Source organism: Centropristis striata, chromosome 15 (genome assembly GCF_030273125.1).
Source record: "Centropristis striata isolate RG_2023a ecotype Rhode Island chromosome 15, C.striata_1.0, whole genome shotgun sequence".
In the NCBI taxonomy this organism is placed as follows: domain Eukaryota; kingdom Metazoa; phylum Chordata; class Actinopteri; order Perciformes; family Serranidae; genus Centropristis; species Centropristis striata.
Window position 1 is genome coordinate 17,918,267 of NC_081531.1, and position 15,130 is coordinate 17,933,396.

The window sequence follows — 15,130 nt, forward strand, 5'->3', positions numbered from 1 at the left end:
GTGGGGAGGAAGGAGGTCGAACAATAAATAAATAGATTTTAACACATCCAGATTACACCACAGAATGCGGAGAGAGGTGATTTCTATCTGGAAGTTTTGGTTAAGGTTGAAGGGCAGTCCAGCAAAGCATGACAGCTTCTTCCTCTTCTTCAGGATGAGTTTTTGTTTTCGGCATGAAGTCTCCAACATGAACAGGCACAGTAAAGCTTTGGTCCCTCCTGAGCGGGAGATGAAGTAACTTCAAGGTACATTAGGTGAACAACATTTCACGGGTGGTTGGTTGGTTGGCTTGTCGTATGTAGGTAGGTGGGTCACAATGGCATTGTCGTCACAATGTCAGGCGCCATGTGGCACTATTGATTGGCGACAGCGTTGCTTTGGCGACGGCTGAGGGGAAATGGATTTACCTGGCCCCCATCCTGGCCTGTCATAAAGGCTTCTCCAGGGCCTTGCTGCGGAGCGAGGGATGACCAGGGTTAGGGTTGGAGGCGGAAATCTTGCGGCACACAGTGTTGGTGTTGCTGCACCTGCAGCCGGGGCGCGAGGCGCGGTCATGGGCACACTGGCACAGGGCAAGGCACAGCCTGGCAGGGGGGTAGCAGCAGAGGCAGGGCAGGCAGAGCGACAGCAGCCCCATGGTGCCCCAACGGGCACAAGCATGGGCCGAAGCACAGGAGCATGGCCGGTCAGCACAGTTGTCCTCATCATCCTGGGCAGAGCAGTGGTAGAACAGACCTTTAACACAGCACATGCAGGTGCCATACTCCACAGCACTTTCAGCGGAGCACAGACATCGCTGTCCACAGGCCCAACAGGAGGGCAGGCGGCGGGGGGCACAGCACTCTTGGCACTTACATCGACCACACCGCTCGCAGATAAATAAATGACGGCCCAGCTCAGCCTCGTCCTCTGTCAGGCCTTTACCAAAGGAAGCATCAGGCTTGAGTTCTCCTTTAGGCTGAGAACGGACCACTGAACCAAGGCCAGAGTTAGATGGTGTCAAACCCGCCAGTAGCCGCTGATCTGAAGCAGCACTGGTCCGAGAAATAGAAGAGCTTATGGTACTGGAACGGCTCAGGTGGGACATGTGAGCGTGCTGCTGCTGACTTTGGCTGCGGGGCAGGGCTGAGTGGAAGGAAGGCTGGGGGTAGTGGGGGTATACTCCATGACGGTCTTCATGGGCATAGAAAAATCCGGACTGGGATGCCGGTTCCAGCGCCACGGGCCTCTCCACATAGTCATTGTTGGCCCGGATTGCACGTATCTGGTCGAGGGACAGCACTTGGACCTGCTGGAGGTCCAGCCCGTCCAACTCCATCCTGAAGGAATGAGGAGGGTCCATCCTGGTGAGCCAGGCTGGGTGGGACCAGGGCTGCAGGCCGGGGCTGGGGCTAGGTGCTCCCAACGCTCACGGCACATCAGATAAACCTGCAAACACACAGAGAAAGAAAGAAGATTAGTGATTATGAATTTAGCTTTTAATGATTCCATCATCAAATTCCAGCTTGTTAATTATCAGACGAGTCTCTTATTATACAGACGAATGTGAGTTTTATTCATTTGATTGCAACTAGCACAACTAGGGCTTCTATTGCAAACTATATATTTCTCCATCTATCTTTAAATTACTTATTATGTCCATCAAAAAGTCAAACAATATGAAACAGCTTTGCTTTCTTGTGCTTTAAAATAATAGGTTGTGCATTTATATATCTACTCTTAATATGATGCAAGAACAACTCTGGCTATATTCAGTGATCTCCTTTCCATGAGAAATTTTCAATTTGCTGTTCTAAACATATCCTCTGGTGCACAGGAACTGCGACCAAAAAAGATTTGCCTATTTAGCATGTGAACCAAAGCCACAATGGCTAGACACCAAGAAGTACCACCTACAGAAAGTCGAAAAACCAGAGGAATAACAAGTAGTCTTGCCCAGTGTTTGATTGACAGACGGCAGCACACACTAAACACAAAGGTTCACCAACTATAATGTAACTTTTTAAAAAACAAATGGGAAAATCCAGACAGGGACAAAGAAAATAGAAATTGTAGCATTTGATCAGAGAATCATCAACTCAACACTAAAGCATTATAACAGTTATTATGTGCTAATGACCAAGAAAGACCCCATGCCTTCAAAGAAGAAATCAATGAAGTAATTAAAGTGTAATACAACAAAACAAAAATTCGGAATTTAGTCCAGATTTTCGGCAAAGTGGGGACACCATATTACATGGAGCAAACAGAAGCTGATTACTTTCCAAATATTTAAGCAGCACTTGATCAAAGATGGATTTTGGCAGCCCAGCCTCCACAACCATCAGCCATGTCATCATGACCGCTGAGGTTCTCCACTGCTCAGGCTAACGCTATTATTAGCCTGCCAGAGCCAGAGAGATACGACCATGAGGTCCACACTGTAATTTAGCATCTGTTGAACACAGCTGCTGCTGCCACAGAGGAAACCCACCTGCAGACAGAGAGCCTGGCAGCGTTGTCAAGCAGTTAGAAAGACCAGAGAGTCACAGGTTTAATTCTGCTACAGATTGTTATAAATCAACACAAATGTTTCTGGTGGTTAGAGCTTATAGCTTATCTTACAAGCTCAAATACATGGATGAATCGCATTCAGCAAAACTCATTGAAAAAAGTGCCTTATTTTAGAAAACCAGTTGATAAATATAAAGTGCACTTGGTGGTTTCAATCAAGCGGTGGCCGAAGCCAGTATGCCTTAAAGGGACAGCTCATCCCAAAATCATATTTTCCATTTTTCCTGTAGTTCCATTCATCAATTTATATGGTTTTTGTGTGAGTCGATATATTGGCTGTAAAGGAAATAAAATAGTTCCTTCATGAAACTGCTCACAACAAGGTCTGCGGATTATCTTGAGTAACCAGGTCATGATTTCTGGAGAGAGACACTTGTCTTTGCGACTTTTATCATCTAATCATGCCAGGAGGCATTAACTGTCAAGTCAAGTAGAAAAGGCAGACTAGAAAGCAGACACTTAAATGTGCCCATATATGACAATGATAGATGGAGGAATATAGATATAGTTTTCTCTCTGCATTAGATAGCATACTACAAGTGCATTGTGTACTCATTTTATTGCTGGGTAAGACTGCAACTAAAAGCTTAAAAGGTAAAAAAAAAAAATTCTTATGAGTGGACTACATGCACAAGCAAAAAAGTCTAAATTAAATAAAAGGTCCAAGTGAATATGCAGGTGATTTGATTCCCAGACATCAGACATTAGATGAGCCCTGAATGAAAACACAGAAAAAACTGACTTGATGTCTGTTATTGCTTGTTTTGGGAACATGCACAAATATTGTGCACTCATACACACATGTATACATGCTCAGCTATAGATACATAATACGATATAACTGCAGTCTTGCCAAGTAGCCAGAAGGGAGAGATAGCTGGCCTGCTCCTCACATGGTGCCGGTCCTCTCAGAGAGTAATGAGGCCAAATGGAAATGCATTAAAAGCAGCTCAGATCATGAGATTAGATGGAGGAGAGAGGTAAGGGGAAGCAGCAGCAAATAACCATCTCAGCCACGTCCACGTGAATACAAATACATTCATAATGCACTGTAAATGTATGAAAGATTTTCTGCCCAGATTAATGTTTCTCAGATCATTTTCTTGATGTTATATATACACTGACCTGCCAAAACAAAAGAGAAGCTATTAAATCCTCTCACTTAAGGTGTCTTTTTCTTTCTCACAACTATTTCTGTTATTTTTGTGTGTACAAAAAGTACATTATGGAAGAAATGTCTGGAAAGGTGTGGCATCATCAATTTTGTCACAAATACTGTGTAGATTCTTGACTTATGGCCAAAAAAGTGTTTTGTGAGGTCACAATTAGGGTTGCAAAATTCTGTGAATTTTCAAAGTTGGAAACTTTCCATGGGAATTAAAAGGAATTCATGGGAATAAACTGGAATAACAGGGATTTCATGCAAGTACACTTGAATATCTGCTATTCCTCAAGGGCAGAGGCAACGTCCCCTACATGCACTTTGCATTCCTCTATCACATGTTTAATTCAACATTTGCATGTTGAATGGGACTTTTTTTTTGAGGGGGGGTAACTCAACATTCATGTTTTTTGTTCTTCAATTAAGTAATTCATTGTTCAATAAAATAATTAAAAGTTGATACATTTCTACTTAAAAATAAAGCTGTTGATATGTCTTTTATATTTGTATGTTTTTTTTAATTCCCCAGGTTAACTTCCCATAGAAAGTTTCTGGAAATTTACCGGACATTTTCCACCCCTACAATAACCTTGACCTTTGATATGTTAGCAACCCGAAATCATAATGCATTGGGCCACGACTTTCACCGATACAGAGACATAAAACTCATCAACCAAAAATCTAAAGAAGACATCACTCTCCTAGCCATTCCTAGAAGCAGAAGTCTGTGTTCCCCTGTGTCTGTCCTCACAATGTTGTCCAAGCAATGTTGTCTTGCCCTGTGAATGCTGGGACACCAACAGCAACAAAACAAGTAAACAGTTGGGATAGGGGACATGATTCATAACTTGGCTTCAACCAATGATTATTTTGATTATGTACTTCGCGGAAAGATTTACAGTTCCCCGGACTATATGTTCAAATTGCTTGCTTTGTCCAACTAACAGTCCAGAAACCCACATATATTCTGTGGTGTGCGACAAGTCTTCACAGATGTACAATGTGAATAAAGATCAACAAGAATTTAAAGATCAATAGGAATCACTACTTTTGGCAAAATAATTGACAATTGTCATATTGTCACCATAAAATGTCATTAATGGTAGTTTAATAATCAAATCGAATTGCCTTGTTAGGTGCAACTAAACGGTTAAGTACAGAGAATAGGAAAAAGACAAGCATGTGGCCTCGGGAGAATGCAGTGCAAAAGCAATAAGAGAGGAGCTAACAGAGGGGATGGGGGACGTGGATGAAACCCAAGAATGGCAATCCATCACTGGGAGGGAAGGAGATATGATTAGCAAGCCGGACTGTAAAAACAAAAAAACATAATGAAAAAAAACCTCTTCCTGTCCTCCAGGCCTTCCAAGGAGAGTCTTTTAAACAAAGTCTGAGCATAAAGGTGCTCTCCCCTCCAGTGTCTTTCTGTATCTATCACTCAGTCCTCTCCTCCAGAGGTCCAGCTATAAAGGAGCAGATAAGAAGGCCCAGGTTGGTTAGATGAGAATGCATTTTCAAATTAGTCCGAGGAGAGAGGAGAAGTCCTGGTGACTAATCTCATCAGGCAGAGCAGTGGCCGCCGCTCGCTCATACTCTGCCCGCCTATCAGCTCATCTGATTGTTAAAAAGAAGAGGCCTGCCGTCCATTTCCATGACCTCATATTTACTTACTGGTTGAGCCAACTGCTCCCACCCCAATGCAGCACAAATAATGCAAGTCATGTCAAAAAGTTAGAGACTATGGGTAGAGGATTGAAAAAAATGTGGTGGAGGATCCCTTTAAGCTAGCTTCACTTGGCTACACTGGAAGCTACAGTTGTTTTGGGTTGTGATGCTCAGTTGGCTCTGCTGGGGAGAGTCGGTTATCAATGCTCTGGCAACCACATCTGGGATGAGAGCTGTTTGTGAATGTATTATTGTGGAGGGTGGAGCAGGCAGCACCTTTCCCTCTCCCATTACAAGTGAAGCTGAGGGCAGTGTTTGTTTTTAAGTGTGTTGTGGGTCCCTGTGGAGCTTTCCACCTCTGGTGACGTTGTGGAGCTGTGGGTCCTAATTTTGTTTGTCTTTTGAGTGCATAAGACTACTTTTAAGCCACCATTGTTGTTGTCCTCTCTGTGTCATCTCACACATGTATCAGCCAGAAGCTCTTCACTGGACACTTATTGCTCAGAACCTTCAGTTGTGCGACTCAAATGCATTACTTGGAGCCTGGCAAGATGCTTCCGCGATTCTTGTTCAATCTTGTTAAAGGGCATGGCCTTGGAAGATGTCTGCTCTCTCCAAGTGCCTTTTAGTTTTATATGCATCCTTTTTTCTGTGATGAATACCCAAACATTGCATTGTGTGAATTTTAAAAATGAATGTCAGTGAAGCAAACCAAACAGAAAGTCAGCGAGAGAGCAAGAGAGCTGGTGTTTCAGGAGGCCGTCAGTGGTAACCTGAGGATGGACCTTTGTGCTGGGGGAGTATCAGTAATGACTGAGCCTCTGCCCTGGGACACACACACACACACACGCACACACACACACACACACACACACACACACACACACCTAGACCCTATCACTCTGTTCCACAAAAACTCACACTGTGTTAACTCTTTCTCTCTTCTGCCCAATCACCATTTACATTGTCAGGTTTGAACTGAAGCTTCTGTCTGCAGTGTAACTGTTGCTCACATAAAAACATAAATGTACATGTTACGAATGGAAAATAACTAAATTCAGTTTCCTTAATAAGAGTTAAACCATCTTAAATTTTAGTAAAAAAAAACCTCTTAGATAGGTCTTCTAATGTTTGTGAAGTTTTTGTCAGTACCATCAGACCTGTAGGAAACATTTGCCATGTTTCCTTTGATATTTTTTTAGTACATTTTCAAGTGTCACATTAAATATCCTTCTATGTGGAATTAAAAAGGTCTGAATGTTAATGTTAAGTTGTTGCATGAGTGTACTTATAAAAAAACAAATATAACATGATAGTTTAGAGAGTGTCAAAGTATCAGCAGTAGAAAATGGCAAAACAGAATTAAATGTATAAAATGTGAATAATTATTCAGACATGAGCTGAAATACTTGAATGAACCAGTGTTAAGGAACAGCTTACACATACAAACTTCTTTTTTGTCAATGGGTTCATTGTTTGGATCCTCCATTAGCTTATCCTTTTCTCAATGCTGCTTGGTAGCTGTTTTTAATAAGAAACATTTTTGAAAATGGTTAAAACTCCCTGATTTAAATGAATCAACATTAAATAGAAATCTACAACCTGTGCTGATCCTGTGTCTGTCCACTGACTCCCTAACTTCCGCTGAGTCTGGACTCGACCTGCCGATGGTCGATTGAGTTTAATGGACGGAGCATCGCTGCATCTCTCACCAATGACATCATGGTTTCAGGCTATTTTAAAAACTGACTGCAGTGACCCTTCGCCTTGGAATGAGGAGGGGTTGCCCTCTCCTCTCCTTTCCTGTTGTCGTCTCCTCTCTCCTCCCTTCCTCTCATTTCTCTCCCTATCCTCTCACCCCCCTCACATCACCTTCACCGCCTCCGCTTACTCTCTTCTTTCATCCCTCCTCTGCTCTCCTGTCCTTTACTCCCTTTGCTTTTCTTCTCTTCTTTTCTTATTTCTCTTATAAACCATAACCATGACCCTCCCTAACTTTTACAAACTATTAACTATACTTTAACTATTTCCCTGATGTTCACATTGTCATTCGCAACATGCAAAAAGCATAAATTCCAATAAATTGCCATTGAACAAAATTTGGTATTTTGCAGAATTGTCCGAGATCTACATTCTTGGCTGGTGTAAACATCCTGTATTGTTTTAAGTTAGTGAAAAATACTTCTACATGTTTAGTAGTAAGATCTACCCAAACCATTACTATCCAAAGTTGCACCCAGCCATGTAGTGTATATATGTCTTAAGTAATTTTGCGTCATATCGCTATGGACTTTTTCTTGTAATGTCTAGGGGTGAAATGATTCCCTAATTGCACGGTTCAGTTCAGACCTTGGGGGCGTTTGATGGCAGATAAATAAAAAGTGTTACAGGTTTTATTAAATCAACTATAGAAACTATAATAAATTATTATAAATGAAATTATTATTAACACTCAGGAAGATTAACTTCACCTAAATGAACTAAATAAAGAGGACCAGTCTACACATAGCTGATAACTAACTTTGTCCACTCATTTAGAAATTGAACACAAATGATCCACAGAACTAAAGAATTATGAAATTACCACATTGTCACATTGTCCCTGACTGATTAAGGCACATTCTCTCCTCCTTACTGAAAAGGCAGAGAGACATTATCAATCACTGGGACAAATTTCTTTTAAAAGCACTGCAGTGTTGAGTCTGTAGCTTAACAATAACAGAGTGGGCAGCATTACTCGGGACATCTGTGTTAGCTGATGGTCGTAAACAGTAGCAAAGATGCTGCAACTAAACTCTGCTGACAGATAATATGGACGGATGGATGGGTCAAACAAACACAGGACTTTGACCCAGGAGACCCAGGAGAGTGTTTTTGTTTGATTCCACAACAGAAAACTAAAAAATTGTAGTAGAGCATCATAACTTGACACATAGTGCTACCGAATGGGTTAAAAACTGATGCCAAGGGGTACTGACCATGTGTGAGTATTTGATGAGTTGGGAATGGCAATGGGGCTATTGCTCCACACTTTAACCTCAAAGTCATGATGTCATTTCAAATCCAAAGTTAAGGACAGGAATTAACTCTGATCAGGGTGTTGCTATTGTGCAAAGTCAGCATAAAAAGTTTTTAAAACAGTGTAAAAAATATGTGAACATAAAAGAGAATAAAGTCAAGAATTGAAACATTTAAACCAGCGGATTAATGAGGTCAAGCATTTGACGACAAGCCTCTCTGGGTACGTGCGACTGTGTGCGGCCTGTCAGGCACTAAGACCCAGGGGCCTTCCCCCTGATGCCCTCTGGGAGCACAGCAGGATTGAATGACAATAAACTGGATGAGATACCGGATGTGCCGAATCTGAACCCAACGGAAAGACTGAAATAGACACTGCAGACCAGCAAGTCCAGGCAGGGGGGAGAGAACAAGAGGGGAGGGAGGGAAAGAGGAAGGAAGGAGGCAGTGAATGAGTGAGGGATGGTGATACTAAGAGTGATAAAAATGAAAGTGGTTGGGCCAGATGTAGAACGAGAGAGAGAGAGATAAGAAGAGTCACAACACAAGAAGGAAAGCATAAGAGCAATTGGGAGGAAGTAGCACTCATTCTTGGAAATTATTTGAGGAAATAATCAAACAAATTGAATATCTCCAGATTGTCACGTCACAGTCCAATCAAATCATCAAGCTCAAACAAAAACAATAATGATAAGAAAAAGACTTGTCATGTTTGCCCAAATTTAATCCTGATTGTGATTCAATAATTCATAGAAATTATATGTGCTTCATTATATGTGCAAATCTCCCAAATTGTTTCAGCCCATTCAGGGGAATGAGCTGCAAGCATTTCTGGTGAAACACTGACCAGAAGATGCCATTATACCTAAAGTAAAGTTTGGGGCTGAAATAAAAGACGGTATTTGGCTTAATCCAGGTTGTAAATCTAAAGTATGTTGGCTCTTGGACAGACTTTTAGTAACTGTCACTCTGTAGTATCTTCTTTACCATTACATCGACCACAATCACATTCTGTGACAGTAACACAAATGAACATACTGGTGTTTTAGGTTTCTACATGTGTACATGCTTTATTGTTCAAAAATACTGATACTGGCCATGGCTGCTGCTGTTCGTAGGTATACATAAAATAATGCCCTGATATTCACAATTCGTAAACCCGCGTAATTGTAACAGGATGCGCTCCCGATTTGTTGCCAGGTGGCGCCCTCTAGTGGTTTTAGTAATTGTGACAGCAGCGGCTAGAGCGAAGGAGGAAGTGAGGCGACGTAATTGACACATATATACAAGTATGTATATATATATATATATTAGAGGTGGGAATCACCAAAAGCCCAACCATACAATTTTATCACAATATTATTGCGATTTTAAGCATTTTGCGATATGGTGAGTATTGCGATACAATATATTGCGATTTTACTGTTTAAAATTACTTATTTAACTGCATTTTGTGTCCACAAAATTAAATTAAATCAATAATTGTTTTGTCAAATAAGACAGTCTTTTTATTTCTCCACAATGCAGAGTCAAACCCACAGTCTGACCAACAAAGTATTCAGTCAAACTGAACTGAACTGATATCAAACATGCAGTGCAATGTTTGCTCCGGTGTGACTTTCATGTTCTGCTCGAGTCTAAAGAACGTGAGACAGACGCTTCCAGTCATCTGTCACACAATGAGCCGTTATAATCACACATGAATCTACTGCCCACGACGTCCACGCAACACAAGTTATCGCAAGTATATCTGCTGTTCCCAAACTTTCCTCAACTAAAAACATCATTTCCACAACGTTGTATGGCCTCAAGTTTTTGCACATGAAGAAAGCAATGGATTGTGTTATTTTCTTTGCGCATTCTGAATTGAGAGGCAGTTTTGTCGGCTGGTTTCTCGGTAGCGCTGATGTAGCATTGGCTTTGGCGTCATCCGTTGTATTCCCCGAGTATTTTATTTTCATGCAGCACACCTTGCAAACTCCATGTGTCATTTCTATCTCATTCGTCCCTTCCTTGTTAAAAACACACGCTTGACATTAACGCGGACGGGGCTCTCCTTATTTATTATCTCCGGTGCCGCCATCTTTGTTGTACCAACTTCTTCTGTCACGCTGACCATCACCTCTACTGACCTCACCAGAATAATACTCAGCACCATCTAGTGGATCAAAAAAGCAATTGATTTCATTTTAAGTACCAAAGAATTCACTTCATATTTTCCATTAATTATGACAAAAAAGCATCGATACTTGGCGGCCATGAATCGATATTATATCTCCACGCAAAATATCGCGATACTATGCTGTATCGATTTTTCCCCCCACCTCTAATATATATATACACCAATCAAATCCTTATGGGGAGGTAGGGGGGGACTTTTTTCTCTGGCAGATGAGCCTGGTCACTCTCCCATTCAGACTGATTTCCACCAGCTACCAGCTATGACCCCACAGGATGACTGACATACAGCGCAACCTACGAAACTCAGATCAATCCGTCAAACTAGGCAGCGCTGATCAAATGTAAAATGAGTTTCTGTTACTGGGTTTCTAACTTCAGTGTTTTCAGAAACACATTTTATTGTACTGTTAAGCTGTACTTTGAAAAAGTTTGTGTCCCGGCTGCCGTGTTTGTCCTGCTTTAAAACAGACCAAGCACCACCCCAACTTGCATGTGTAACTTGACGCTTTGAACCACAAGACTGGATTTTGTCTCCCATTCGAAACTTAAACTCGAAATCTATTTGTATATACGTCATCATTTTATGTAAATATGTCATCATTTCTTATGGAAGTAGCCATTTTAACCCATACCCTGATCTTTTTTCCTAAGCACTTGGTTATGTTTAGGCAACAAAAACTAAGTAGTTCAGAGTAGTTCAAAATGTTAATGTGTTTAAAACAGCGAATGCTTCACAACGTTAAATAGCATGGTCATATTTCATAGGTTATCAAAGAACCGTTCATGAGAATACATTGCTGAGATTTGTTGCAGCAGCTGTCTCATTATATTAATGACAGAAAATAAGAAAAAGCTTGATCGCCCTTTAAGGTTATGATTTGGTTGCATCTTGATCTTGGTTAAAATAAAAGTTTTCAGTAGGGTAAAAACTTCGATATAGTTTACCTTTATAACTGAATCTGGATTGGTGCAGTGTAAATTAATTTTTGTTTTACATGTAAAGTGTTAAGGTAATTATGGTATGTTGGTAATGAAATTACAAGTGACCAGCCAAGTGGAGGTGGAGGTTCACTGAACATTCACAGAGCAGTGATTTCCATAGTTTTTCAACTTAATCCCTAAATCACCTAAAAGCACAAGTGATATACTGTAGTTTCTTCGTCAATGTCCTTTCTTGGTGGAAAACATATTTCATACTTTTTGTGCAAGAAGACAAAAAAACATCAACTGTCACTTCAGGAGCTTTTGGAAGACCAGGCTGCTTTCTGTGAGGTCAGAGTTTGGCAGCAGTGGGAGTGTAGCAACTCCCTGAACTTCAGATGGGCATGAATTTACTGTCTTGTTATTCGTCAAGTGTTGTTTGACCAAGGTTTTTTTTGTTCAGTTTGCTTGCCACTAGTTAGAAACTGTTGGCAACTACTGTTTCTTGAGTTCCATAATTTGTCGATAATTGAAACTTGCTGTAAAGTACTTGGTTCATTACATTTTAATTATGCTGCAGAGTTTTTGAAAGAGAATCAAGACTTTAAACTTCAAGTATTTTTCTTTTGGAACTAAATTGAGTTAAAAGTCCAGGCTTTTTTTTTTTCTTTCTTTTTCTTTTTTACAAAGTGTTTTTTACTGTTTATCTTTTCTTTCTCTTCTTCCACAAGTGTGTCGTTCTGTAGTGCATTAGTCATTATTGCAATAGCTCTTCTGCTGTGGCATAAAAAAATCCCTCCATCTCATCATTCAGTCATCTATCCGCCATATTATTCTGCTCCACACATAGTGTCCCCTCCCTTCCCTCTATCCATCCATCCCTGGTCAATCCCTCCACCTAACAATACCACTCCTCTCATCCCATTCACATTCTCTCTCTCTCTCTCTCTCTCTCTCTCCCCACCCCATCAGTCTATCCCATCATTTGCTCCTCCACCCGCCCTCCAGTCCCACCCCAGCGGAGATGGGTATTGACATTCTGTATCCGACCTTGAGGACAATCAATCCCAACCCCACATGTCCCCATCACACTTACACACACACATACACACACACAGCAGCTGCTAAAACACAGTGAGACAAATGTTAACATGCAGTCAAACAGTGGGTTAATATGACTGTTTCCCTTTGTTCCATGTGGGAGGACTGTTCAGAAATGTGCACTCTTACATCTCCCAGTTATTCAAAAGTTAGCTTAAAGGCAACAAACTTTCTCTAAAAGTCAGTAAATTAAACTCAGCATGACTATTTCAACTTCACTTGTGATAAAATGAAAGCTTGGACCAATCTGTCCACCAGGGGCTGAGGAGAGTACATGATTTTCATGATTATCAATGCATCCTTCCTTAACTATTTCCCCACCCAACAGGCAAAAAAAGATGGAAAATGGGGCAGGGAAAGAGAAATGTATGATTATAATTACATGCATTTGCAAGTCACATGCCGCATAATTGAACACCAATCACACGGTGAAGAGAAACAGAGAATTTGGCCGTCAGATAATCAGAAGGCACCTTCCAGCTCCCCTTGTATGTGGCTACAAAAGTGAAACCATCAAGGGAGGACCTGGGATTACCAGCTCTGTCTGTTAGATAGGACATAAACCAGGTTCCCCTCTTCTTCACAATTCTGTTTCATGTTATAGCACATCTTGTGAGGTTGGACTTGTATGTCCATCTCATTTTACTAATTTGGAAGTAGACCCGGCCACCATGTTTATTTACAGTAAAGAAAGACACCGGCATAAAAATAGTCTATTCATAAACTGCAATCATGTCCGTCTGCATCTGGTTTCCACAAAGTTTTACAAGCCCCAAACTGCCTTTTATATTCTTTTATCATGCCCTTTAGAACCTAAATCCATAGTTTACATCCGACTTTACTACTATATATTTAATTACAAGTATTTTTTCTGCAGGGAAATATCTAGACTATCTGCAATTGCTGCCTAAATATTACATAAAAGAAAAATTAACATAGCCGAAGAATCCGGTTCCAAGATCCAATGCCTGTTTGCAAAGCTACTCAAACCTATTGAATAATTCCTATTTCATAAAAAATTCCCTATGGAACTTTTTCATTCCAAGGTCACGCAAATCATCAATAGTTCATCAGCAGATCGGATGGCGACAGGATGAATTTATGATTACCTCTGATTGGTGGGAGATCCATTCTGCGGCGGCGTGCTGGAGCGTGCTGGAGCGTCCTGGGTGTCCGTGTGTACCTGACAAATAAACTCTACAATGTTTCTACAATAATCCTATAATATGCCTTTTAATGACTTGGTAGTATGGCAGCAACAAAGTGATGAATTTATCTTAATCAAATGTACTTTTGTGGTTTCTTAATCTACTTTATGGTGCTGCAGGAGGTTAGTTTTGCTAAAATACTTCTATAAAGTCGACCTACAGTAATTTTATAAGATTACTGAAGCTCTCTTGGCTTTAGGGTGTGTTTGTAGGGAGTGAAAAGGCTGGGAGGATGCTCTCTCTCAGCGTGACGCGCCCTCCTCCTCTTCTCGGAGCTCTTCCAGGAGCGTTCTGATCCCAGTACGTCCTCCTGGAGTCGCCTCCTCCTACACCTCCCGAAAAAAACAACCAGTCCCTTACGCACGCTGCATCGAAGGGCTCCACTTTCTCTGTCCAAGTTATATGGACTTGTGATGTCAAAAACAGGCACAGTTTTGGCGTTGGATTTTGAAATCTGCAGCTTTCAGAGAGAGTGTCCTCAGTTGCAGAAGGAGACGTGGAAGTATCTCCATGCAGAGTAGAAGGGGTGATGTGAAGTACTTGCAGCAGCACAATATTTTGGGGTGTAAAAAACAGTGATGATGAAAAGGAAATCTGAGTCAGAAGCTTCTGAAGTCAGAGATTGAGCACAGAACTTTAAAATAAAAATCTTCCTTTTTCCCCATTCAAAAAATGTTTCTTTTCCTGTCCTGTTGTAGTTTCCTCTCCTCTCCCCGAGAGATGAATGACTGAAAGCTGGATGCACTTTCTTTCGCTCCCTCTCTCTCTGTTGCTCTCTCTCTCTCACACACACACACACACACACGCACACACTAGTCACCCCTCCTCTCTGTCTATCGCTCTCTCTCTCTCCTTTCTCCCTCTACCCCCTCCCGCTCCCATCACTGAATTCAATTCAGCTCAGTTCTGCGTTATGAACATAACGTGGCAGAAGCCTGTGTGTTACTGAACCAAATGTTAACATTGTATTCAGGGTGCAGATTTAATTTCAACATTTCTGTACTTAGGTAAAGAAAACCAAAAAATTCAGGCAGCAAGTGATCAATTGAAATGATAAAAGTACATTGGAATATAATGCAATTAGGCTGTTATGTAGTCAACTTCAGTCATTTTATTAAAGTTACCAATTAGAATTTGAAAATGCAACATTAAACAAAGCCTAAGATCTAATTTGACTAAAATGTTAATTTCACCACTACGTACCTGGATATTCTTTGCCTCAGCCTGTCTGAAAAGGTAAGCCTCAGCATCTCTTCTTCTTCTTTCCATTTTATTGCAGATTGCAACAATCGTTTTGAGGCTGCATACTGCCCCCTACTTC

The 15,130-nt window shown here is 41.1% G+C and overlaps 1 protein-coding gene across 1 annotated transcript; it reads right to left on the reverse strand.

The window, feature by feature from the left end:
• Positions 1-427: 427 nt before the first annotated feature.
• On the reverse strand, positions 428-14,637 carry LOC131986829 (protein sprouty homolog 3). The gene is made up of 2 exons (XM_059351958.1): positions 13,711-14,637; positions 428-1,428 (listed from the first exon to the last, which is right to left on the reverse strand). Exon 2 carries the CDS (start codon positions 1,340-1,342, stop codon positions 428-430), a length of 915 nt encoding a protein of 304 aa, XP_059207941.1. The 5' UTR covers positions 1,343-1,428; positions 13,711-14,637.
• Positions 14,638-15,130: the final 493 nt, after the last annotated feature.

What these genes read in the sequence shown, in the direction of transcription:
- LOC131986829 (XM_059351958.1), bottom strand. Translation starts at nt 1,342, where the DNA reads ATGGACCCTCCTCATTCCTTCAGGATGGAGTTGGACGGGCTGGACCTC.